The sequence below is a fragment of the Vipera berus genome, assembly GCF_964194415.1.
Source record: "Vipera berus genome assembly, chromosome: 1".
Lineage (NCBI taxonomy): Eukaryota > Metazoa > Chordata > Lepidosauria > Squamata > Viperidae > Vipera > Vipera berus.
The window spans coordinates 110,819,872-110,847,505 of NC_138202.1; the positions used below are offsets into that span (position 1 = coordinate 110,819,872).

The 27,634-nt window shown below is 39.9% G+C and overlaps 2 protein-coding genes across 5 annotated transcripts in view; both read right to left on the reverse strand.

Moving 5' to 3' along the window:
* Nucleotides 1-5,380, reverse strand: part of CRACR2B (calcium release activated channel regulator 2B) — a 794,336-nt gene extending 788,956 nt beyond the window's left edge. For 2 of the 3 annotated variants that reach the window (XR_014024547.1, XM_081313173.1), the window contains exon 1: nucleotides 4,455-5,380. The gene's annotated coding sequence lies outside the window, so the exon portion shown is untranslated. Of the gene's footprint in view, nucleotides 1-2,934; nucleotides 2,955-4,454 lie in introns of those variants that run through there. The other variant, XM_081313175.1, reaches the window with a different exon arrangement.
* The window catches only part of PNPLA2 (patatin like domain 2, triacylglycerol lipase), a 365,554-nt gene that overhangs the window by 283,935 nt on the left and 53,985 nt on the right, over nucleotides 1-27,634 (reverse strand). Inside the window, exons 6-9 of one of the 2 annotated variants that reach the window (XR_014024546.1) lie at nucleotides 26,957-27,121; nucleotides 23,509-23,641; nucleotides 19,070-19,192; nucleotides 16,170-17,214 (exon numbers count right to left, since the gene is read on the reverse strand). Coding sequence is in view for 1 of the 2 variants with exons in the window: in XM_081313172.1 (XP_081169298.1) it covers nucleotides 16,950-17,214; nucleotides 19,070-19,192; nucleotides 23,509-23,641; nucleotides 26,957-27,121 (686 nt within the window). In the remaining variant the exon portion in view is untranslated. Of the gene's footprint in view, nucleotides 1-16,066; nucleotides 17,215-19,069; nucleotides 19,193-23,508; nucleotides 23,642-26,956; nucleotides 27,122-27,634 lie in introns of those variants that run through there. The other variant, XM_081313172.1, reaches the window with a different exon arrangement.

Here is a 27,634-nt window from a genome sequence, read left to right on the forward strand (position 1 = left end):
TGCACTGACCTTTCAGCCATTTTCTCTCTCTTGCTTAAATGTAGCTCAGACCCAATCTTGAATAGGGTGTGTGTGTGTATGTGCACGTGCGTGTAAAACTTAAATTATTACTCAGAACACATATGACAATGTATGATTGAAAATTATCTTATTCCTGACCCTCAAATCATGCCAGACAAACCCTCCCATTTACAAAATCTAATTCCATGCTTTTAAAAAACATACTTTATGTTTTATTATTCTCTTATACGCAGTGCCACAAATCTGGAACTTATTTATCAATGGTTTCTTTATCAAACTGATATCTAATAACAAGGATGGTAACCCACTGGCCACATGCCATATGCAGTTCCAGAATAATTAATTTTGTGGCTCTTGGGATGGGCCCCTTTCCTAAATGTGGTACTAACATGTTGGGGTAGTCATTTCCTCCTTGCTTTAATACTGGCTTAATGGTTGGGAAATGCAAGATTCATTTTAAAAGAAGATTCTGCTTGTAATTAATATGACCCCTGGCTGTAAACCACAGCAAAAGAACATTAGGTTCTTGGACACTAAATATTCCCCAGGCCTACTTTACAACAACTACAAAAAGACAGATTTGCAAATTCTCTAACAATTTTAGAGCAAGCATAAGAGAGAGAATAAAACCTTCTGAAATTCATGTAATTGCAATATGTTCATTTGAGTGGGAATGAAAACAAAAATTACTGTGATTTTCAGTGACTAGAATCAAAAGGAAATTGTGCTCTCTGATTAGGCAAAGATCAAGCATGGTCAAACAAGATTATCCACTCTATAAAGGTATGTTCCATTTGTTAGAGGATCTAAAAGTAAAGCTAACTTTCATTCTCTTACCGTCGTCAGAACTAATTGAACATTTCTATTTTATAGGTAGCTGAGTTGAAAGTTATCTGCCAATATATGACATGCTAAAATTGTTACATCTTTGCAGCAATACAATTTATTATGGTGTTGGTTTTTGTGAATCAGAGTTTACCTCAAAAAGTGAATGAAATATAAGCCTAAATTGGCATTTTTAGAGTGTGTGTCAGATTCACTTTTTAAAAAATACAGATGGAGAGAGACATAGAAAATATGCCAGATTTTATACAGAACCAAAGACACATAGTCCTTACTTAGCAACCAGGATTGGGACTAGAAATTTGATTGTTAAGTGAAGTAAATCACAACTGTGTTTATGATCTCTCTGTTTACCACAGATCTTCAACTTTCATTCAATTTACAGATCTGTGAAGTTGTAAATGTAATGATAGATCACAAAGTTGCTTTTTCATCACTGTCATAACTGTGAACAATTGGTAAATGAGAACTACCTATAGTTTCACAGAACACACACTAAGATTTCTATGTAAAAAAGAAATATATGTTATAACGTTCTCTCAAATAAACATTTTATATCTGCTTCTGGAATAGTAAATTTTCAGCATAAATCACTTACATTCAAAGAAATTCTAACTTCATGCATTAGACTTCACAAGGAAGCGAGCATATTGGTCTCAAATTGCCTTCCCCATATAGCTTTCCAATAAGCTTCACAATCCAACAAATACAAAGTCATCGAATAAATAGAAATTATAGAACAAGCAAGAAAAGCTTACTACACATTCTTCAAATTGCGTGTGCAGAGGACTAAACTAACAGAACTTATGCTTTAGCAACTCTGCTTAGAATTACATTGCAAGAATAATTAAGCCTCAGTGAATAAGTGTCCTCTCTTAAAAGGAATACTTTCAACAGAACAAGAATTTCCATTTTTCATAAATATGACTTTATGATCCATCCCTTGGTTTTTAATATTCTGCAAACCTACACCATTTTCTGCCTTAATTGCCAAGATTGCTGTTTCTGGCAATTCTGGAACAACAATATGTTGGGGGGGAAAAGCAATATTCAAACGTCTAATTAACATACAATTTATTCACTAAGAAAGGTCCAGGCAATTTGTTCAAAATCAGGAACCATGCTGGAAAAGTACTGTGAATGAAAAACATAAAATATTTGCATATTTATTTGCACATAGTTAGCTAGATCACATCTTCCCAGGGAAATGTGTAGAGGGAGGGACTGGTTAAAATTAGATTTCATATTATCTAATTTTAATTTCATCACATTTTAACCAGCTATAATTTCCTCTACATAGTCAGTTTAGAAATCTTGAAACCTGGATGCAAATCTAAGTCACATATTACTTAGATACAGCTGTGTTTTCAAACTCATCTCTATAGCTACAAGGAATGGAAAGCATGTCTCCCTTTGAAAAAAGCAAACTGGAATTCTAAAAGATTTCCAAGGAATTCACAGAAACAAACTGAAGCCAGCATAAAACTATAGATCATTACCCCTTATTCCATTAAAATGTTAAAATTAAATAAATAAAAATATAGGGACACAACAAATTCTAGAATATAATTCTAAGGAAGAGTATAAAGTTAAAGAAAACATGAGGCTCATTGTAATATGTCACCTATGACTATGTTAATGTATCACTTATCAACAATCAGGAACTGCAATGTCATAATAATTATCAATTGTTATCAGAGATAGGGGTGGAAGGAAGGAGGGAGGGAAGGAAGTTTTAAACACATCTGAACCTATTTTCAGGCAAAAACATGTGTTATACACACACACACAGAGCAGGGATGTCAAACTGCTGGTCTGCGCGCCGGATGCCGCACGCCATTGCCGGCAGTGGGGAAAAAGTCACGATATGTCACAACACGTCACATGATATCATGAGTTTGACACCTGTGATATAGTGTATAGAGAGAGCTGTAGTTGATTAAATATCCTGACTCAAGATCAACAGGTTATTCAGAACTCCAAGTTGGACTGCAGGTAACATTCTCCTTAATTACGGTATGTACGTATTTATGGAGCAAGGGAAAAACTCCAAGAACAGAGATTATATACCTTCACAGAATCAAAGAAGCTGATCAGGCTGTCGGGTCAGAACATCTTTCTTCTTAAGATGAAAAAAAGTTAGTCTCAACTAAAGCTCAAGTCCTGGGCTTTTTTTGAGGTGGGTAGTCTCAATCTGTTCTGAGCAAACTTAGATTTTCATGATCAGTTCAGTTTGGCTAGGTGCTGCCACCTAGCAGTGCTTCACCTATATAAGGTAAATAATAGTTTCTCAAATTCTATACTCATCAAATAACAAAGTTTTAATACAGCAGAGTCTATAAGACATTGTTATCTAATTCGGCACCAAGGGATCGAAATCTTTGCTCACTTATCAAAAGTTTCACATTGCCAGGTGCAAACAGACACAAGAGTAGCCTACTACATCACAAGTGTGATCCCTAAAACAGTACAACAGTTAGGACAACTATGAATTAGTTGCAGGATGTTTGGACATCACAAAGGAGGCTTATTCCCCAAAGTGCACTAAAAACTCATGCTATGCCCACCCTAACCCAGCATTTTTATTTTTATTTTTTCTATACTGTGTTTTATTGCTTGTAAGCTGCCTAGAATTGCTGTGAGCAAGTAAGAGGCTATATACATTTTCTTTTAAAATTAAGGTATGCGGGGAGGTTAACTTTTTACTCCATTAAGAGTATCTTTCAACAGCTGCATAACTAACAAACCTTTAACAGCTGTCTGAAGGACAGGTGAAATGATGAAAAGAAAATAATGTCTTTAAAATCTACTTCTGTTAAGCAACTGCTGATGACAGTCCTTCATAAGGGAAAACATGGCCATGCTAAGACAGCCTATCCCCGCCTGGCCACTCAGACTGAACGCAGGCCATAAAGCATCGTTTGATAAATTATTGCCTACATGGCAACTAATAGCTACACCAGGATCCAGAGAGGGAGGGAAATTGAAATTTCAGAAGCACCGTTATCCAGAAAAAAAAGCAATGCCTTTTTTTAAAAAAGTTGAAGCTAGCCTAATTCCATTGCTCTCTGCAGGAAAACCACTCACTAAGTCAGGGGTCTTCAAACTTGGCCCTTTTATGACTTGTGGACTTCAACTCCCAGAATTCCTCAGCCAGCAAAGCTGGCTGAGGAATTCTGGGAGTTGAAGTCCACAAGTCATAAAAGGGCCAAGTTTGAAGACCCCTGCAACTAAGTGAATTGCATCTTCAGTTTCCTTCCTTTGCGAGATTCCTGAGGACCCAGATTGTTGGGGGCAATAAGCTGACTTTGTAATAATGCCGCTGGGGGGGGGCGAAAGCCCTAATAAGCAGGCATATACATAGAATGAAGGCTATTGCTAAGCACCTTGGTTTGTGCTTAGAGTGTAAGCCGCCCTGAGTCTTCGGAGAAGGGCGGGATAGAAATGGGATTAAAATAAAAAATAAAAAAATCCCCCCTCCCAAACTCGCCCATTCTAAGAAGCCCCGGACTCTTTTACTCCATTTGGCTACGAGTATAGAGCAAATGTCCACCCGTCGCTCTTCCTACACAGCGTCCCTTCCCACCTACCTCGTTGGGAAGAGAGACGGAGAGAGAGGGGTCAGGTGCAGCAAACCCGCGTTTGGGCAACTCACTCTGCACTCTGGAGCGTTTGCGCGACTCCCGCATTTAAAGGAATGCGCGTCCAGCTTAAGCTGCCAAACGCGGAAGGAAAAAGCCCTTCGGGTCGGTTTTTTCGCGAAGACGCCTCGGACTGCCCGACCTGTTCTCTCCAAGCCGAAGGAACAGCTGGAAGAGAGAAAGGCAGCCCGGCACTACCAACAACCCGAGCCGGGAAGGCGCGGAGAGGCTTTCGGCAAGCCGGAAATGACAGAACCCCCAACTCGCCGCTCCGAAAGGTCAGCGAAGGGAACCTCCGCGCTGTTAATACTTTCCTCGCGCGCCCTGAGCTTCCCGCCGCAGCCGAGCCTCGCAGGTGCCGGGAAAGCAGGCGGAGGAGGCCGCGGCCGCAGCAACGCCGCCTCCTTGAGGCGGCCGCGCAGCGTAGCTCGCTGCCAGGCAGGGGCAACCCGCCGACTCTCTCTCACCTCTCGCCGGGTTGTGCCGGCTCCCGGTTGCCGGGCGGAGGCGCGAAGAGGTGGAAGGACAGAAGGGCGGGGCGGGCGAAGGGGTGAGCTGGGTCAATGGATCCCGGGCCCTCCTGAGGGACGAAAGGCCGCGCAGAGGTGGAGCCCCCGTTATGTGGGGATGTGGGTCCCCACAATGAGTAGTAGTTATTTCACCTGTTGCTTCCTGGGGCTTTCTGGACCCATCACTCCGAGAGCTCTCGCTTTTCCAAAGCCTTGGAAATCTCGGAGCCACAATCCCACCCGCTGTTTATAAAGCCATGCTGCAAGCCTTCAGCTGGCAAAGTGATATCTGAATGACAACGAGCATTTATATTTTTTTTGGTCACATCACTACTATAGTCTGAGTCTCGGCACCTTTTCCTGTATATTGATATATATGAGCCTTGGTGGAGCAGTGGGCTAATGCCTCTTTAAGTAACACCAGCTGCCTGCAATTAGTGCAGGTTCGAGTCCCACCAGGCTCAAGGTTGACTCAGCCTTCCATCCTTCCGAGGTAGGTAAAATGAGGACCCAGATTGTTGGGGGCAATTAAGCTGACTTTGTAATAATGCCGCTTGGGGTTTGTGTGAAAGCCCTAATAAGCAGGCATATACATAGAATGAAGGCTAATGCTAAGCTTGTAAGCCGCCCTGAATCTTCGGAGAAGGGCGGAATATAAATGGAATTAAAATAAAATAAATAAAAATAAATAAATAAATATAGGTGAGTATGTGTCTCCGATTGTCTTTGGTTTTACAGTCTGAGGGATTAAAGCAAGGGTGGGGGACTTTCCTGGCTTCCACAGCACACAGCAGCAATGCCTAAATGATGCATATGACATGCATATGCCACCATTATGCACTTGTTTCAGAATGTATAACACAAGCATGTCAGTCGCAGCATGTGTGGGATTGTCATTGTATTATGTATCACTTGCCCTATACCCATCTCCCCCATAGGTACCCATGCAGTCATCTTGCATTTACTACAGGAAAATTAAATCACCATTTGGTGACTATTCATTAATATTTATAAACGTATAGGTTCATAAAGGTATTCTAAAAGACACAAAGCCTAGTTGTCCTCTAGTCTAAAATCTTTGCTACCGATGCTAGGTTGCATTAATTAACCAGAACTTTCTGTAAATGGGCAATAAGTAACATCACATTCTGTTTGCCACGCAATGAAAGGGGTGGTTCCATCATTTCACTGTTCTGCTGTCAGCTTGTTTCTCTCTTCTCTCTGTTACTCCACTGTACTACTATTGCCTATGTTACCATTTTACTATGGGTAGTCTTTGACTTATGATTACAGTTGAGCCCAAAATTTCTCTTAAGTGAGATATTTTTTAAGTGAATTTTACCCCATTTTACGATTTTTCTTGCCACAGTTGTTAAGTGAATCACTGCAGTCATTAAGTTAGTAACATGGTTGTTAAGTGAATCTTGCTTCACCGTTGACTTTGCTTGTCAGAAAATCGCAGAAGGTGATCACACAATCCCAGGACGCTGTGACCATCATAAATATGAACCAGTTGCCAAGTGTCTGAATTTTGATCACATGACCATGAGGATACTGCAAAAGTCGTAAGTGCGAAAAATGGTCGTAAGTTACTTTTTTGTGTTGTTGTAACTTTGAACGGTCACTAAATGAATCATTGTAAGTCAAGGACTACCTGTACTTTGCTACGTATTTGGCCTGTGTGATTAACCAAGAAGAGCCAATGTTGTTAGCTGAGTAGCAGCCTAGCATTGTTACTTACTTAGAGTAGATTAGCTGCCTAATGATGTCCAGCTCCTACAGGAAATAACTGCAGAATAATGAAGATGGGTTTAGAAAGGTGTACCCAACTCAGTTTGAAATGGTTAGGAAATGTTATATGCCACTGAACCCAGCCACTCACTGATCTTCACTTTTATTTAATGAAAGTGGAAACACTGCTAACACCGGCACAATTAAGACAATTTAGCAGGATCTTACTGCTTTTTTCCAGATGAGGAAAGCAGCAATTTAGAGTGCTGCAACTTCCACCCCTTTGGGGTATGTATACAACATCACAATGCACATATAAAAGGATGGGGCTTGCATGGTGATTCTGCTTTAGTCAGTCTTATTCCTCCTGCCCTATGGATCCCAATGGGAAAACTTAAGATGTCTTATGTATGAGACATGAAGGTTGAGTTGTAGGGGCACAGCACATTTGTATGATTAGGTAACAGATGGAAAAAGTGCTTAAAGGTAAAGAAGGAAATTTAGCATAGCAGTTCATTAGATCCTACAGCACTCTGTTTTACTCAGATCCTGTCAACTTTGACTGTGGTCTTAACATGATTCAGAAGATGAATGTAGCAACTGACAATTCTTTCAGAAGGCAAACCATATATTGTTTAGCAGCTCAAGCCAAAGAAGGAGCATATAATAATAATAAACCTTTATTGTCAAAGTAAAACATGTGTACATTGAGATTAGCTGAGCCTCCCCCCCCCCGTGCTCTCTCCCCCCAACACACAGTGACAACAAACCCTCCATCCCACCACACTATGTGAACCAACTACACCACACACCGGCCTGCCAAGTCAATTCTGCATAAGATTATGTCCCATTTAAAAGCCTAACAGCCCACGGATAAAAGCTATTTTTCAGCCTGTTGGTACGGCTGGCTATATTCCTTTATCTCCTACCGGATGGTAGTAGAGTAAAGAGATACTGTCCAGGGTGTGATTCATCCCTGAGAATTTTCCTCACTCTTCCAAGGCAACGAGCCCTGGCGATGTCATCCAGTGGTGTCAGAGAACAGCCCACAATGTCTTGTGCTGTGCTCACTACCCTCTGTAATACTTTCCTATCTGCGGCTGTCAGACCAGCATACCAAACCACAATACCATACGAGAGGACGCTCTCTATAGTAGACCGGTAAAAGAGGGTCATTAGCTGTTGTTCTACCCTGTTCTTCCGCAAGACCCTAAGAAAGTGAAGCCTCTGTTGGGCCTTTTTAGCCACCTGGGTTGTAAAGTGGGGCAGGTTCCTCCTTTTTTCTCCGGAAGTCTAACACCATCTCTTTCGTCTTGCCGATGTTTAGGTGCAAGTTGTTGTTACTACACCATATGGATAGTTTTTGTACCTCCGCCCTATATGCTATCTCATCCCCACCTGTAATAAGACCCACCACAATTGTATCATCTGCGAACTTGATTATCGCAGTGGATGGGTCAGATGATACACAATCATAAGTGTATAAAGAGTACAGGTAGGGGCTAAGCACACAGCCCTGTGGCGTGCCGGTGCAAAGCTTCAGGGGGGTGGACAAAGCAGACCCGACCCTCACTGTTTGTACCCGATCCCTAAGAAAGTCTTGAATCCAATCGCAGATAGCGGGGGAGAATTTCAAGTCAGTCAGCTTCTCGATGAGAATGCTCGGCAAAATGGTGTTGAAAGCCGAGCTGTAGTCAACAAAAAGCATCCTGACGTAACTTCCAGGCTTCTCGAGATGACTTGCTACAGAGTGTAAAGCAGTAGCTATGGCATCGTCTGTCGACCTATTTCCCCTGTAGGCAAATTGATGTTTATCAAAGTCCAGTGGGAGGCATGTCCTAAGATGTTGGAGAACCAATCTTTCGAAGCATTTCATGACTACAGACGTTAATAAAATAGGTCTGTAGTCATTCAGGCACTCAACTGCAGTTTTCTTGGGGACTGGGACAATGGTAGCTGCTTTCAAGCACGATGGTACACGTGCCGTTTGCAAGGAGATGTTAAAAATCCTTGTCAGGACCCCTGCTAATTGATCGGCACAATTCCTGACCACTATCCCCAGCACCCAATCTGGGCCTGCGGCTTTGCTGGGATTCACAGCCTTCAATACAGCTCTCACTTGGTGTTCACACAGGGTGAGTGGCTGAGAGTCAGAAGGCCGGCCAGCAAAGGCTACGGGGTCTGGTCTTTTAACCTCGTAGCGGGCGAAGAAGATATTCAGCTCCTCAGCCAACGAGGCATCGGTGTTTGCCATGTTCCTCGTGCTGCCCTTATAGTTGGTTAAGTGCTGCAGTCCCTGCCATACTTGCCTCGGATCGTTGTTCGCTAAATGGTTCTCCACTTTTTGTTTGTATTGTTGTTTTGCCATCCTAATGCCTCTTCTGAGATTTGCCCTGGCCTCTCTGTATCTGTCCCTGTCCCCCGCCTTAAAGGCAGAATCCCGGGCTCTCAGGAGTGTTCGTATCTCTGCAGTCATCCAGGGTTTACAGTTCCCGTAAACTCTAATGCACTTATCCCTTGTTACACTGTCAGTGCATGTTCTAATATAAGAGAGTACGGCATCTGTATATGAATTTAGATCTTGTTCTTCAAATATACTCCAGTCAGTGGTTTCAAAGCAGTCCTGCAACTGACTGAGAGCACCCACTGGCCAGGTTCTGACGCTTTTTGTGACTGCCTGAGTCCTTTTCCTGAGAGGAACATACTTTGGGCACAACAGGAGTGAAAGATGGTCAGATGTACCCAGGTGGGGGAGAGGGAAAGCTCTGTATGCCTGTTTCAGATTGGAATACTGATGAAAGACTTGTAGAAAGAAAAGTGTACAAAATACTACTTTCTGGCAAAGGAATGGGTATATTGCAAACATTTGCTATGGCAGTAATGTAAAAAAAATTGCATATGTGTGTGTGTGTGTGTGTGTGTGTGTAGAGATAGAGATATATTTGTCCTCTGGCCAATTTGTGCAATTCCAGGTTCAACATTAAGAAAAGAAACTAAGAGTCAAACATGATTTTTCCTTGCCAGTATCCTGCCAGCTTCTAGACTGTATGAAATAGTGGCTGGTAGCAAAAGAATCTTACTGGCTTTACAGTCTCCAGGGTTCGTGCTGGGCTCTGTTCTTTAATCACAAGAATTGCATTTTTAAAATTTTTCTCTATATTTGCCCCTTTTCCAATTTGCTTCCTACCAATGCCAGAGCAAACCTGAGTCATCCTTCTTAGATAAGCACCAATTTGCATCGTCCTAAGTGTTGCCACTATCTTCTCATTAGGTGGCCAAAGTCTCTGAAGCTGAAGCCCAAATTCTTTGGCCACCAATGATAGGAGAGGACTCCTCGAAGAAGACCCTGATGTTGGAAAAAATTGAAGACAAAAAGAGAACGAAATGGCTTGAAAGTGTTGACGCAATGAATATGAATTTGGGCAAACTTCAGGAGACGGTGGAGGACGAGTGGCCTGGTGGACACAACTGAACAACAACAAAGCTCTGCCAAGGTCAAGCTTTTTTCTCAAGTCAGTTTCTCCTCATTCTAGAGATGAAAAGCCCCTGAAAATACAACATGCCAAATGAAATAAAGCAGATAAATTATTCTTTATCCCTGAATTTCAGTATATCAAAAAAATGGTTCACAACTCATCCCCATTAAATTTTTAACTAAATTTTTGAGGTTTCCTTTAATCGTGCACACCTGTCACCAAAATCTACACAACTGGTAGATCTTAATTCTCTCCTCAGAAATGATACTTCAAAATAGATCGAGGGATGATGCTGGAAAATTTTGAAGCCAAAAGAGCAAAGAAAAAGTTACACAGCATAGGAAACCTCAAGCTTGTGAAGTACTATGTCCATAGTTGGTGAGAACTCTTTATCAGTTATGGTTTATTCAGTGCCCCAAGATTGGCAAGCCAGGATTTTGTGCAATGTATGAATCCAGTTTATATGAAAGTTGGTTTTGCTGATATTGATGTTTTATTTTGTAGATAAAAGCATGTATGTTACTTTGAAACTTTAGTGAGTTCCTGGAATCAGAATGTTGTTCATCATCATCTAAGTCATGATAATGCAAGAGCTTGTTTACATTAGATATATGCTGCTTTTTATAATTTTTTTCCATATACCATTATCTGTTTTCCATAACTTAATCACACATTAAAAATTTCTTATATTGAATCTGACCTTCAGTCAAGTGGTCATGGCTTTCTAACCTTTCAACAAGGTATTTCATAATTCTATCTGGAAATGGTGGTGGGAATTAAGTATGGATATGTTGTACAGCCATGATAAGCACTTCATACTGTGTCTTACCAACCTTCTCATAGATTGGAAAAGTCTAGCAATGAAAAAGGGACAGATCCATACCTGAGTCAGATGGAGTTTCTGCATTCATGATTAGATCTTCATGGCTAATGCAAACTTAGGAATAACATGGCAGTAGTGACTTGATGTAGGGACGTGGTGGCTCAGTGGGTTAGGACGCTGAGCTTGTCGATCAGGTCGGCAGTTTGGCGGGTCGAATCCCGAGTGCCGCATAACAGAGTGAGCGCCTGTTACTCGTCCCAGCTTCTGCCAACCTAGCAGTTTGAAAGCACGTAAAAATGCAAGTAGAAAAATAGGGACCGCTACGGTGGGAAGGTAACAGCATTCCGTGTGCCTTTGGCGTCTAGTCATGCCGGCCACATGACCATGGAGACGTCCTCGGACAAACGCTGGTTCTTCGGCTTTGAAATGGAGATGAGCACCGGCCCCTAGTCGGAAACGACTAGCACGCATGTGCGGGGGAACCTTTACCTTTACCTTAGTGACTTGAATCCAGTGAAGCTGAGTAACACCTGTGGCTGTAAGCCCTAATGGGTGACTGTAGCAAGAGCAACTGTGAGAATGGTGCAGGACTACAGATCACACAAGGCATCTTGGAGCCACCCAGTTTGCCTCTTGCCAACTGGATCAAACACACCTGATTTTCAAAATCAACTGACTGTGGCCACACAAAGCATGAATAAATACAAATCCACATTTCAGTTCAATAGGTTTAGAAAGTATTTTATTAGATATATATTTTAAAAGGACAAATAGCACATTTCCAGTAAAACTCACAGAAGGAACTGAGGGCTTGGATAATGCAAAGCATAAAGAAAATTAAGTTTCAAAAATGACTATTAGAATGCTTGTTTAGTTTTCCTCACTATGCTTTTTGTTTCTCTAATGCAACAAAAATAAAGACCTGTATTATTTAGAAGTGCTAAAAAGGAGCTAGTGCAATTTGACCAACAGCATCAGATCATGATTGTCTCCCACTCCCGAAATACCATTGAGTTCTTACGTTGAATTTCTTTTCTTACACAATGCATTCTTTGCAAAGAGATTTTCATTTTTTACTTGGCATGTTGGGTTGTCTATGGCTTAACATCAGGGCAAGGTAAATCAGTTGCTTCTCACAATGATTAATTCAGCCTTGGTGGTGTCAACAATTTAGGAACTATTAGAGAATTCAAGAAGGCAGGACAGAATGTGAATAGCAGAGGGATCAAGTCCTCAACTTACAATCATTCATTTAGCCACTATTTGGGTATCAATTGCACTGAAACATTGACTTATGGCTGGTCCTTGCACTTACAACCACTGCAGCATCCCCATGGTCACATGATCAGAATATGGCCGCTTGGCAACCAGCATGTATTTATGACAATTGCAGCCTCCCAGGATCATGTGATCTCCATCTGCAACCTTCCCAGTTGGCTTCCAACAGGCAGTCAATGCATCATCCACTTACTAAAGCAACTCACTTAACAACCATGACAAAATGGTCATTAAATTGGGCATGATTCACTTAATTGCAATGCTTAGTAATAGAAATTCTGGTCCAAATTGTGGTTATAAGTTGAGGACTACTATAGATGCCATAAAGGTAACAGCAGCAGCAAGCTGTAAATTGTTTAGCTTTCTAAAAAAAGGCATTGTGGAATCTTAAACTGTGCAACTTAACAAGATAAGCTTTTCTTCCATCAACTTCTGATGTAATCAAATGCTGCTTTTCAGCTTGACCAAATTTCTATCTGCCTTGTCAAACAAGGTGATGTACGTTATCAGTTTATTTCAAAAGTTTTAAATCTGATGCACCAAATTCTTTTTAAGAAATTAGAGAAGGCTGGTTGGTTTTACCCTGTGGATACTTTATTGGTTGTAGCTTCTATTTTCTTTTTATGATGACTAAAACTAAAATCAGTTGGGAGCATTGTCTGCATCAATTTTAAGTTTCAGAATTAAAAGAAAATCAATGTACCTGAATGTGTTTTTGCTGTCAAACTCCAATACCTGTTGCAATAACAGTTTTTGGTACTAACATGTGGACTTACACTTTTAACATATACATATAAAATTAAACAATTTTATATTTTGTTTTATAAAACCAACTATTTATAAAATCCTGATTATCTTCAAGGAGGTAAGAGTTAGCTAAAAAGAGGACTGTCTAAATTACAGTGTATTAGCAACAAATAGAATCTCAGCATTACAATAGCTGCATTTGAAGCAGCAATAGCAGCTTACGTTAAAAAAAAGACTAATTGTGCAATACATTTCAAAATAGAGTACAATGTTGAATAACTTAGTGGTTAAAGACATGCAAACACTGGCACATTTTCAGTTAAGAGACAACAAATGACATTCACATTATAGTTGTATTGTAAGGGGTGAAGGGGAACTCTGGTGCCTATTATTAGAACTCAAAAGCAAAATCAGGCTTTTCCAACTATTTCACAATACCAGAACATTTTCTTCTAACAAGGTACTTTGCAGAATAAGCAGACAATTGTGTACTTAGCAAAAGAAAGTATCTAGGCACTGTTGTCTTTTATGTGGGGAAGCTGAGATGATGCAATACCTATGGAACTTACTTGGGTTAAGATACTTATTCCTTCCTCAGCAGAGTTTTATAAAAAGGATCTTTTGCGCATAGGTTTTGCTAATAGAGGAAACGCTTCGATTTTGCATATCTATTTTATATCCTTCTTGTAATTATATGTAGGAAGTAGGCAGCATGAATCTTTGCATGTGACAGCTCATTCCAAAGCAATTTTAACAGCATTTCTTCCTCCAAAGGAAATTTCTACTTTTGCTCAGCCTCTTCATTTTAATATTAGTGAAGAGGGATAGGACTTTTCTTTTCCTCTGCACTAAAAGTTGGTGGCTGCTGTACTTACTCATCCAAACATAGTAACATGGAAGAAATTATCAAAATTCAGTAGTGGTCTCAGAGACCAGGAACTGGATTCTGTGGAGGTGCAATTTGCAATTTGCTACCACTGCTTATCTTAAAGGAAATATTGGCAGATAAAACAGTGTACTCTTGCCACTCTAAGTATTTATACAACGTATAGGAGAGCCACTGTTCATTGCCAAACTTGATGACCACTCCCATCCTACCTGGTTGCAAAGTATTCATTCTTCATAGCACCACTTCTTCCAGTGATGTGTAAAGGAAATACTGGCGCAGAGATTAAAAGCAGACCCTTGTGCCAAATGAGTAGGCAGCAAAGGATTTTTTTTTCTGACAGCCTATTTTTATAAAATCATTTCATTCCCAACTGATTTTTAATATTTGTGCATGTTAATTTGTGCATATTTTACAAGTGGAGGCTTTGCTAGAAATCCCACTTAGCGTATTTTGCTCTCAGGTTCTTTTCCTGGAGCAATGCGATGATCCTGGTTTCAGTCACTTTTAACAATTCTTTTTCCAGGAAAAAAAAGCATGTGTATCTCATGGGCTTTGCTAATATAGTCACTTATTGCTCATATTACTTAAAGTTAGTACTCTGTTGCGTCTACTAAGAGCACAAATACACTATATAATAAAGCATTTCTACTCAGATGTATCTCTCTTGTTCTCTGGTAGTATTTAAAATTCTATTACTATGAACTTATTTCTAATCTTTATCTATCCCTCTCCTTCCATCCATTGAGTTATCTTTGGAATTTAACAGATAGTTCTGTATTAGGAGAAAAACAGAAGCGTCATAAAAGTGCAAAGAAAACCAATTCTTTTTCCTCCAAAACAAACATACCCAAACTTTTTTTTTCCTGCAGCATCAAATACTTCATTCTGTAAAGGTACAAAACCATAACAAGCACTCTACGTAGTCTCACACGCAGTGACTAGAAATGTGCCAATATCGCTACATGAGTGGAGCTCCTGCTTTCTGCCATCATAATGAATATCTGCCATGCTAGGTATACAGTAGCAGGGGAAAAACAGCAGCAGTGAAAGAGGAGATCAAGTATGGTACTGCTGATAATTAACGATAGACGCAAGACAGTCGGTAAGGCGAGAAAAGGCTTGTGCATTAACCAGAGTGCTTCATCTTATGCATATATGGCAATCAGGTAACTGCTGTAAAGAAGGCTTATGAAAGAAATGGATAATGTATACCAGATATCCTTCTTGAGCTATGTGTGAAGGGGAAAATACTTCTATGTTAACCTACCAACATGAGGGTCTTTTTCACAGTAATTTAAGGAACCAGCTCCACTGGTTTAGCATGAAAAGATTGAAATAAGGATATACAGTCAAATTCGTTCAGCAGAGAGCCTGTTTGGTCTGGTGGTTAAAGCACCAGGCTAGGAACCAGAAGATTGTGAATTCTAATCCCACTTTAGGCATGAAAACCAGTTGGATAACTTTGGGACAGTCACTCTCTGCACATGACATCAGGTTCAGGTGACAAACCAGTCAATCAATTCCTGTAATCTGAGAAAACGTGGACTCTGCACTAGAGGGGGAGAAAGTGCTAGGAAGGGGGGGACCCATTTTGTTCAGCTGACTTACAAGCCAACCCTGTTCCTCCTCTTTATGCAATACCATTACTTTCCATACCTGCAAAACTATTACCTCCTTTGGGGCCTTTGACTTCAGACCCTGCTTATTTCCATCTCAGTGCAAGACAATTAACTTCCGCAATTCTGCTGAGCAGTCAACTTCCCAAAGGGGCCACATTCACTGTTGACACAAGTGATGCGGATCCCACAAGCCAACTTAAATCCATTTAGATCAGAGCACCTTTTGGCTTCTGGATTTTAAGAACTTCACAGTCCTTTGCAACTAGAATCAAAAGCTCTTTTCTTCTTTCTCAAACGGCCAACTGATCCAGTCACAAACCATTTCAAAACATACATCACACCAACTTAGCTGTAACTTCTGTCTAGCCCAGGGGTAGGCAACCTTGGCTCTTTTATGACTCGTGGACTTCAACTCCCAGAACTCCTGAGCCAGCTCAGGAATTCTGGGAGTTGAAGTCCACAAGTCATAGAAGAGCCAAGGTTGCCTACCCCTGGTCTAGCCTTCTTGACACCCTTCTGCAATTGTACAAGTTAAGATTTAAGATAATTAAAAAAAAATAGTTCATCCAAATGAGATGGGAGCTAAGTACACATTTCAAAACTTCTATTCCCCCCCACCTCATTTCTCCACAATAGAAGGACCTAGAAGCTGGTAGGCCATGAATCCCGGCAGTCTAAAGGTTAGAGGCATTCTTTACATATGACATAGAAGCATCCACCCAAATTTACAAGAAAATATAGTACAGGAAGCATAAGGTGTCTCTACTTAGAGTGAACATTTAGGACTGCATTTGGTTTAAGAGCTGATTTGGTAGCTCTTGCTGGTTTTTCTTTTACTGCATCATAACACGAGTGAAAATTTAGGACTTCATTTGGTTTAAGAGCTGATTTGATAGCTCTTGCTGGCGTTTCTTTTACTGCATCTTATCACAAAGAAGGATGATCCCAGAGGACTCAAGTCTTTAACAACAAAATCATGTTATAATATTGATTTAAAACAAAGGGGGATTAAAAACAAAACCTAGAATCCTGATGTCTTCTTATTCTAAATAGTCCAAGAGGTGCCCTGAATAAAATTCTTTTCACTTCAGCCCAAGCATCAACAATTTCTGTTGCAGTTGTCAAGTTATTTATACCACTGTCTCCCAGAAAATATGCAACACCCAACACATTTTGGTGGGTATTTACATTGTGCCAGTCAACTGCTTAGTTATGGCACCATTGCCTATTTTGTTATCAATACCCTGTCTGAACTGTGAAGGGAGGAGAAATCCCTCTGTGATTGTGAAAGAGTTCCATTAGAAAACTGCTAAATGCAGTCATTGCCCACCTCCTTTCCCCCTTCCCCCCCAACCAGATTCCGATGATTGTATTAAAAGAGCTGAAGGCTCTCTTCTGTACAGCTTGCTGGTGGATGTCTCATCTGCAACCCTTCTGATGGGAAGAAAGAGGCCTGCAGGTCCACATTGATGCAGAACAGCCCTAGCATCAGCTGGCGCTGGTATTCTTCCCATTTTGTCATAACGTCTGTTAGCGAGAGGCTGTTCCTTAGCCATTTTGGCAATGCTTCCCCACAAGCAGTGCCCAAAGGGATGGGCAAACTCTGTGTTTTTCGGAGTTCGAGATGGTAGTACAGCCTAAGAGAGAAAGAGAGGAGAATTAAAGCTTCCCACGCTATTTTGGTAAATATTATTTAACACATTTGGGTTCCCAGTGTTGACATATAAATAAAAATGGAAGGGGAACGGAGAAGAAAAAAAAGGAAGAGAAAGATGCAATATACGTCCCTTTGAAACTGCTCCTTTGCATCATGTAATGACACAAAAAAAAATCGGCAAGATAAGTTAACATTACAGAGAGATAGAAGGGAGGAACAGAATATTCTCACTACTGACACCTTCCCGTTTTCTTGGCCCATTAGGAGAAAATACCATTTCAGCTGCATTAGTTTTGGAAGAAACTTTCAGAGACCTCAGATTAATGATCATCAAACTTCTAAGTTTCACTGAGAAAGGAAGGTGTACAGAGGAGACTGTGATAAGAACAGGTGCCTCTGGGAAAGAGCCTCTTCAGTGATAAAGTAGATTCCAAACTCCCAATAATGCTACCAACCAAGGGCTTGAGAAAAATGCATGTCTCCAGCTGAAAGTATGATTGCTGCTGGCCGAGAGATAAAACCTAACAGTAACTTTGACACAGGAGTAGCGAAACTGTGTAAGTCCCCTAAATGGCACAACCCCTAGTATCCCTTGCTATTGACCATGCTGTGTGGGGAACATGGGAGCTCTCTTTCATAAGTACCTGGAGAGCACATATCACCCATGCCTGCAGTAATAATTACATTGCTCCTTCTCTGTGTACTGTGATCTACCGTTATTATCATGACCCTTGACAAGGAACAGGTGTGAAAATGGGCTGAATTTTTTATTTTCTCAACCTTATACTTGGAACCTCTTTCAATAATCCTATAATGACAATCTTTGAACAACCTGCTTGAAATTGTTATTTTAGTTCGTTTCAATCCAAAATGTTTCTCAAAATGTAAACCTTTGGCTCCTCCTTTATAGCTGTAGACTTATAAAGCAGAGGTCTCCAACCTTTTGGGCACTAGGGACTGGTTCTGTGGAGAGAGGTTTTTCTGTGGACCGGAGGAAACGTGGTTTTTGTGCGCTGCCTGCATCCCACAGATGGGGCTTTGCTTGTTTGTTCTGACCGGTTGCTGGCATGCCGCAGCCCGGTACCAGTCCACGGACTGGGGGTTGGGGACCCCTGTTGTAGAGTATCTTCCATTAGATCCTATATAACATTTATGGACCTTAGTTATTTTACACTTTACAAATTTAATTCAGACCAGAAAGTGGATTTTTTTTACCTGATTTTGAAATGGATTGTACTAGGTTTTTATATTTTATTTATGTATTTTTACTTATTACAGTAGAACATTTCTATCATGACGGTTATCTTAAGGATTTTAGGACAAGTTAAAATCCACAAATCCACCATCTTAAACAATAACACAAAATAAACAATATGTTAAAAATTAAAACAGCAATAACTATACCACGATAAAAAAAGCAATCACAGACACATAAATTGTGGTTGTTAAAGCACTTGGCCTTCAGAGAAAGGGCATTTCAAGGCTGGAATACTATGATAGAGACCATGTTCATAACTACTGACAGACTATAGAAACACAGCTATATTCAGAATTATTCTGACTGGGGAATGTTTTTTTTTATTTGCTCGTTATACGTACTTAGGTTTCTATACCATTCAGCAGACTCTGGCTTTAAGAACAAAGCAAACAAACACGACACCTTAATCATGCATACCTGGAGCAGAATCCAAAGGAACCAATTTCAAAGCATGGGCAAATACAACTGCAAAGTCTCCCAATTCAATAATGTTATGGCATTAATTACGTAAAAACGTTGTATTGCGCCTCACATTTCAGTATCTTCAGAAATGTGAGACAAGAAGCAACCATCCTACCTGGCTGAAAGATGGCTTCCTAGCTTTTTCTTGGCTTTTCTCATGAAATAATGACAGACTTTCCGTGTCTGTTCTTTCATCCACCTGATGTCTTCTGGAACATCTGGCAGCCATTCAAGAAGTCTAAATATGGTTGGTAGGTGCAATGTATAAGTGTTAGTTGGAAAAAAAAACCATGTTCCAATATTGTAAACACGATCAAATACAGTACAGCGGGTTCAAGCACTTAACTGAAATTTCTAACTAATCATCCCAGGATTGTCATTTGTAGCAACAGGAAGCGCATGCATAAAACCCACCGTGCTAGAAAAGATCAAAGATCTATCTAGTCCAGCACCCTTTTTTCCACAGAGATTAACCAGATGATTCTTGGAAGAGCACACAGAGGAACTTCAGGACCATAGGAACATATTATTCAACAACTGCTATTCAAAATTATTCTAATATTAGACAGAATGTTCAGGTAGTGCTCGACTCACGTGACCGTTTGAAATTACAATGGCACGGAAAAAAGTGACTTGTGACCGTTGTTTACACTTACGACCATTGCAGCATCCCCATGGTCACGTGATTTACATCAGGATGCTTGACAACTGACTCCCCTTTGACGGTCGCAGTGTTCTGGGACCATAGGATCACTTTTTGCAACACTCTGATAAGCAAAGTCGATGGGAAAACCAGATTTACCTAGCAGCTATGTTACTAATTTAACAACTGAGGTGATTTACTTAACATGTGGCAAGAAAAGTCACAGTGGGGCAAAACTCACCTAACAAATTTCTCACTTAGCAACATAAATTTTGGGCTCAATTGTGGTCATACGTTGAGGATTACCTGTATAACTACTTTAATTGGAAGCATCACTGCTTCAGACAGGAAGGCGGTGCAGAGAGTGGTAAGGATGGCCGAAAAGATGATTGGCAGTTCCCTCCCTCCCATCCAGGACATAGCACAGAAGCATTGCTTGAGCAGGGCCCATAGGATTATCTGGGACACTACACATCCTCTTCACAACCTGTTTTCCCTGTTACCTTCTGGGAGGAGGCTCCATGGTATCCAAAGCAGAACATCCCAGTTCAGACACAGCTTTGTTCCATACAGTGTTAACCTTGTGAACTCTAAAGCTTCCTCCTTCCATTATGTATTCAAGATGGACAGTGATTAATATTTATATGTCACTTATATGTAAGGGTGTAGGTCTATACATATGTTGTATATAGTATGTTCAAATGTGTGTTCTGTATGTCTACACTTTGAGAGAAAGCAACTAAATTTCATTTTTAATGTGTGCCATTGTGCCCATAAAAAATGACAATAAAGGTTATCTATCTATCTATCTATCTATCTATCTATCTATCTATCTATCTATCTATCTATCTATCTATCTATCTACCTATCTATCTATTTATTTATCTATCTTAAGGTCCACTGAAAATCATAGGTTGCAGGTTACAGCAATGCACAAAGCTGTGACCAAAGTAATTAGAGCAACTCCTAAAATAGCACATGCCAATTAAAACTTGCAACACTTTAATTAAGCCGCTAAAAAACAGTGCTAGCATGAGAATCGGTCGTCAGAATTGGAAAGGTCATTATACACTGTATAGAAGCTACTTCCCTGTAGCATTCTCCCCATGTAACTGCAAAGTTATTCAGGTGCCATCAAGTCAGAGTCAACTCTAGGTAACCTCAAGTACTTTGTGACATCTCTCCAATAACATTTTGTAGCTCTTTCCGGGCCTGTTCTGTATTTTTTTTATCATCCCTTTGTCTTCCCCTTTCTTCTAAAAGCCATAAGCAACAATGAATACTATCAGTTATATCAAAGGACTGGACACTTTTGGGGTGTATTGTAATAGGTTATCTCTATGCATGCTTTATAACATATCGGACAGTCTCTTGATTTTTACTTATTTTCATGTTTGCCCTCTACTGAAATAGCTACTTCAACTGCAGCATCAGAGGACAAAAATCTGCTAACTCAGCTGAAAACTGACAAGGCCTCAGGAGGTAACATATTCAACCTGTGATCATTAAAGAAAATACTAAGTAGTGAGTTGCAGTCTTGGCAGCCTTTACTTTCAATGAAAAAAACAGCCTGTGATGGCTATTATTATCCTGATTTTTATAAACCCATAGACTACTTCAGCATAATTGCTGTCTTTGAAAACAAGCAGGCGTTGGCTTCAGAAAACCAAGCAACATCCTGGGACTGGCAAACATGGGGGCAATCACCTCAGTCATCCTCCTAACCTTCCCATTACAAGTGTCAGTGCAACTGCCTGCCATTTTGCTAGGAAACCCTAGGAAACCCTTGTTGGGGGCAATTAAGCTGACTTTGCAATAATGCCGCTTGGGGGTGTGTGTGTGTGAAAGCCCTAATAAGCAGGCATATACATAGAATGAAGGCTACTGCTAAGCTTGTAAGCCGCCCTGAGTCTTCGGAGAAGGGCAGGATATAAATGGAATTAAAATAAATAAATAAAATATATCTATTTGAATATATCAGGATGCATAAAGCACTTAGGGTAGACAATCTTAACTGGCCTTTTCACCCAGGAAATTCCTAGAGCAGGTGTCCTCAACCTTGGCAACTTTAAGACTTGTGGACTTCAACTCCCAGAATTCCTCAGCCAGATTTGCTGGCTGAGGAATTCTGGGAGTTGAAGTCCACAAGTCTTAAAAGTTGCCAAGGTTGGAGACCCCTGTCCTAGAGAACAACGTTTTCTGAACGAGAAATGATCCAACCACAGCAAAGGATTTAGGATAATGACCTTCAGCTGTGGGGCATGTTCTAATTCCTCTGAGGCAAAAATAAAGTCAAATGCATGTCTGTTTGTGTGCATCGGGCTAGAGACTATCTGGATGAAGCCTCAGCTGTCACATAGGCCATGAACAACTAAGCCTTTCCAGAATTCTACAGTATTGTGATGTCCATGTTTCTTGGAAAAGTTGAAGAAAAAAACAGGAGGATGACCAGAAGCAAGGGGGATAAATTTGATTACAAACACAATGATTGGACCCTGAGAGATCAACAAGATCAAGCTTAGAGCATTCTGAGGAATCTATCCATGTGGTTGCTAACAGTCAGTATGATTGATCTAAACTAAACTCTAAAATTACTATCACTGTTTGAATTCATTTTGGATTATTCTAATGGCTATACTACTTTATAATTAATTAGAGCATCTCTAAGATTTGCAAAAAAAAAGAGTTGGAATATTTCATGTTAACAAATTGATGATTGGGGTCTTAAAGTATTGTATATTATGATCTTTGATAGTATGATGTTACAAAGTTCAATGCAAGTTAAAGAAGTGAATGTATTTTTAGATATATAAACCTTACAATGTATCGTGAAATTAAAAATTATGATATACCAAATGGGGATCAGCAAAACAAACTATTCTTCATTATTGGCAAGATAGTGTGATCCAAAATTTAAAATCTTGGATTGCCACTAAGTGTTTGCTGTCTCTTTATGACATGATTCTCTCTGATGTAATGGAAAGACCAGCCAATATTATTCCATGTGGCCAAGATTTAATGAAGTGTTTAAAAATAGGCTGAAATATTTCATATCTATAGCATCTAGGCTACTGTTCTTTTCCTTGCTTCTTTCTATTTGCTCCCCCACCTTCCCTTCCCTGTTACTAAAACAATACAAAAAGATGCACAGCATTAAACAAAGAAGTGAAATCATATGAAAAATAACTAGAATCTGCTTTGTTGTCTTTATGTGTTGAAAGGCAAATCAAGACCCTTTTTTAGAGCTTTTGGCACAAGAGCTAGATACTCCTTTAATTGCTTGTTAATATTTCTTTTGTAGTTGTGTTTTTGTCGTTAAAAGAGAAAGCCTAGAAAGAGAAGATATTCACATGCCAAGATACTCAGAATGATGCAAGCAATGGTTTTTCCTGTGATGGGCTATAGAAATAAAAATTGGCCAGGGCTGGGGACAGACTGTCCTAGAGAAAAAATGTCTATGTGGTCACTAAGAGTCACACCAACTTGATGGCAGGTTATCAAAATAAACATTCATTCTGCAGCATAAAAAAGATTCTGCCTTGCAGTGAGATAAGCACTGCCTCACAGAGTTACATTTTAAATTGAACAGTTAGACCCAAATTTAAATTTACTGGGAGGAAGGCCTTTTCTCTCTAAGAAATTACCTATATAATTTCAAAATTTACAACCCAGCAGGATACAAAACTTCCTCAACCCCTAATCTTAAAATGTGAATTCTGGCTCATTCTAACTATACCAAAGCAGATGTCACTGACTCAGAAGGAATTTCATCTCAATGTATTCCACTGCTTTATTAGAAAGAAATGCAGTTAAGTACTAATTTTTTTAGCTGACTGATGTAAATGCATTTAACATCCAATGCAAATCCTACTGGTCTTCTTTTACCACAGAGAAGGAAATTTAGAACATACCTGACTGTAAAGGAGAGAGCAGACTCTAGCGGAAGAGTATATGGTAGCATCAAAGTAGAGGCCAGACGCACAGGAAGAAGGTTGGCAATGCAAGTGAATAACCCCCTCCTCTCCATACAGGCTTCCAAAAGTGCTGCAGATGGAGAAGGTATATTAAATCAATGTCCCCTGCCAAGTTTTGAGCACAGAAACCAATGATTCTTTTAAAATTCAACCATTTATTGCATTTAATTATTGCACTTCTAATCCAGTTGCAAAAGATTTTATTCCTCAATGTTAACTTTTGTCTGTTATAAGCCCTCCCTCAAATTTGCACATATCCACAACTTAAATGACAACCCTATTACTAGTTCATGAGATTCTAAATGAAGGAAAATTCAACTAAAAATTAACAATTAGAACTTTTCTTTAACTGAGGCGATTTATGTTAAGTGTAGTTTCCTCTTATTGTCCCTTTTGCTGGGTCTTTTTGAATCAGATACATTTTACTATCATTAAGCAGTCACTAATGTTTCCCTTATGAGGGACGCGGTGGCTCAGTGGGTTAGGATGCTGAATTTGTCGATCAGAAGGTTGGCAGTTTGGCGGGTCAAATCCCGAGTGCCGCGTAACAGAGTGAGCGCCTGTTACTCGTCCCAGCTTCTGCCAACCTAGCAGTTCGAAAGCAAGTAAAAATGGAAGTAGAAAAATAGGGACCACTACAGTGGGAAGGTAACAGTGTTCCGTGCGCCTTTGGCGTCTAGTCATGCCGGCCACATGACCACAGAGTCGTCCTCGGACAAGCGCTGGCTCTTCGGCTTTGTAACGGAGATGAGCACCGGCCCCTAGAGTCGGAAACGACTAGCACGCATGTGCGGGGGAACCTTTATCTTTACCTTTAATGTTTCCCTTATGCAATGCTTTAATTAGATGTAAGGTAGTCAAATATTTGAGGCAAAAGCCATGCAACTGATTATTTCCAGGACTTGTCTAATTTTTAATCCTTTTCACTCAATTTTTAACCATTTTTGCTGTCATTAGTTCTTCCATTTGATTTTTAGTAAATTCATCTTCAAATTCTTTTATCCATCCAGCATTTTTAGTGTAGTATTTTTTTGAATTTTCCATAGATCTTTCCAAAACTGAATTATTTCCTTTTTTATCCATCCAGCATTTTTAGTGTAGTATTTTTTTGAATTTTCCATAGATCTTTCCAAAACTGAATTATTTCCTTTTGTTTGGTTTTCCATTTTCAGAATTTCTATTGTCATTTATACCCATTGAAATAACTGATTTTATTTTAATTGGATGATTTGTGCCTCATGGTGTTCAATTTTTCTTGCCACTGCTGTTATTTGTTGCTTTATAATTTCCAAAGCTTCTTCAATTTTTCTGGTGCTAAACCAATACTTTTTTATTAGGCTTCTCTAGATCCTTACATTCTTAAATTTTTGCTCTTTTGTTTAAATTACTTGCATCTGATCTTAGTTTTTTTATTTGGGCCTCCAGTCTGATCTTCCATTTTGGGATTGAATATGATTTTGATTTTCTAATTTCGATACTTTTGTAACTACCACTGCTGTACTGTAGGCGAGCTGATTGGTCTGTTTGATAAATTATTTTAATCTTTGTAAGCATCTTGTTCACATTCTTCATTAGAAATGCCAGCTCTTAATCCTACTCTTAATGCTAGCAGTCCTTGTCTTTCTACTAATAATTCTGCTTAGGCCATATTTTTTTCTTTTATTCCTGTTAGGGAGGTCAGTTTACAGTCTATTTCAGTGCTGGCCTATACTGGTTCTGTTGTTATTAACTAACCAAATTATCATTTCTACAGTTCATACCCGCTTTTTCCTTTATATTTAGAATTGTTATCTGGATTTCTTCTACTTCTACAGTTGTTTTGGGTCTTCCATTTTCATATTTTTTCTGACTCTCTTCCAGTTCTGCATCCCTAAATATTTTATTTCTGGTAATGAATCTCTTTTGATCTAATCATGGTTCAGTGATGATCAACATTACCTAATGTTTATCTTGCCCTTTTAAAATATACCTCAAGGCAGAAAACATGTTTAATAGTGCTTCACCCTCCTGTTTTCCCCACAACAACAACCCTGTGAAATGATTTGGGCTGAAAGAGTGACGGGCCCAAAGTCACCCAAGCTAGCTTTCATGGCTAAAGGAGTCCTAGAACTCAGAATCTCTTGGTTACTAAGTCAGCACCTTTCACCACTATTCCAAACCTATTCTCTTATGTTCACAAACACCTTGCAATTTCCACAGCTTCTTCCCAGCTTCAACAGTTCTCTGTTAAGGAAACTGACACCTCTTTGATTTCAACAACACCAATTGGTGATCCTGAAATCTTGTCTTCAAAAGAGTCGCCTTTGTCTTTTAAATGCAGCTGGACTGCTGAATCTTGTCCTGATGGGACACTCTTTTGATAACAAAGTCCACTTTTTGGACAGAGGGGACCGCTGGTTTGAACAAGGGGGTCAAAGAGGCATCTATATCAAAACTGAGCAGCCCTCTCTCAACAGAAGGGGAGGAATATGACATCATCTACCTCTAGTCTAAAACTCAGTCCTTTCAGCAGTTCCAAAAAGGCTCCACAACCATTTGCACTACTGGTGACGCTGAGGACATAAGATAAATCTCCAGGTGGCCTCAACAATTGTCTAAAAGAATGCAAATGACCAGCTGTCTGCAAGGAATATAAATCCTTCCATTCCCCACCATCCAGTCAGAGCTGAGGAAGCTTCTTGAATGAGAGTGAAACGTCTTGAAAGAAAAATAAGACAGTCCAGTTGTTTCTTGAAAAAGCAACTTTGGATCAAGAAGCTGTCCAACTCCTCAACAGATCCAGGAATTTAAATTTGGCCTGTGATTATCTTGAGCAAAGACTGGTACAGGAATTTTATGAATTCCTTGTCCCCCTCCAAGAGCAATGACTACATCTACATGTAGACAAATTCTCTTTGAAAATTTGCTGTTGCTGTTGTTGTTAGTTGCGGAGTCGTGTCAGACCCATCGCGACCCCATGGACAATGTTCCTCCAGGCCTTCCTGTCCTCTACCATCTTCTGGAGTCCATTTAAGCTCACGCCTACTGCTTCAGTGACTCCATCCAGCCACCTCATTCTCTGTCGTCCCCTTCTTCTCTTGCCCTCAACCTTTCCCAGCATTAGGCTCTTCTCCAGTGAGTCCTTCCTTCTCATTAGGGGAAAATTTGCTTATCTGGTTTCTTTTAAAAAAGCATACTTGAAACAGCCATTCCATGCCCTCCAGATGTGTAGATTTCAACTGCCAGGATTCTCAGCCATGGTCATGCTTGCTGGTAATTCTGGGAGTTGAAGTCAATGAATCTGGAGGAGGACCAAATGAGGAAAAACTGGCTTAGAACACGAACAGTTCAGTTCAATTGGGGGCAAAGCAATACAGCAACTTTCCTCTCAAACAAAAGATCTTACCTTGGTTCAGTTTAGGAGGCAAGTGTTCCAGGATGTGTTCTTCAGCCTCTGCCAGTTCAACATTTTCTTCCAGCTGATCATCCTCATCCTTTTCTTTCTCGGAGTCCCTTTCTTCAGCATCACAGCTAATGGCTAGCAGAGGGAGGGGAGGTCTTTGGAGGAGACCTAGAGAAAAAGGATAAGTGGCAGAATTGTGAATTCACTAGAAATATCATTAGACTGTTAGGTTATCTTCCTTCACCATTTCACCTTGGAGAATATGGCAGTAGCAGATAGAAACAACATTTTGCAAAAAAGCCATCTTGTTAGCTATTATGTGCCATAAGCAGAGGAAAAATACATTGAGCAGCCACAAGCCAAAGAAGCTTTTAAAGTGAATCTTGGCATTTCTGTATAAATAGTCTGTGTTGTTTTATAAGCATCAAACTGCTAGTATGTGCAGATCCTTCTGTGAAAACAAATGCAGATGGAGAGGATATTCAGATGTACAATTATCTTTACCCCTGTTTAGAAGCAAAATAGATGAAACCCAATAGCTTATAATTTGTCTTTATACAAAGATCAGACCTGGACATTCAGCTGAGTATCATTCAATTAGTGACTCTATAGCTCTGGTCTTAAGAGGACAGAAATCTATACATCATATCGTAAGAGAACTTTGGAATTAATACAGGCAAT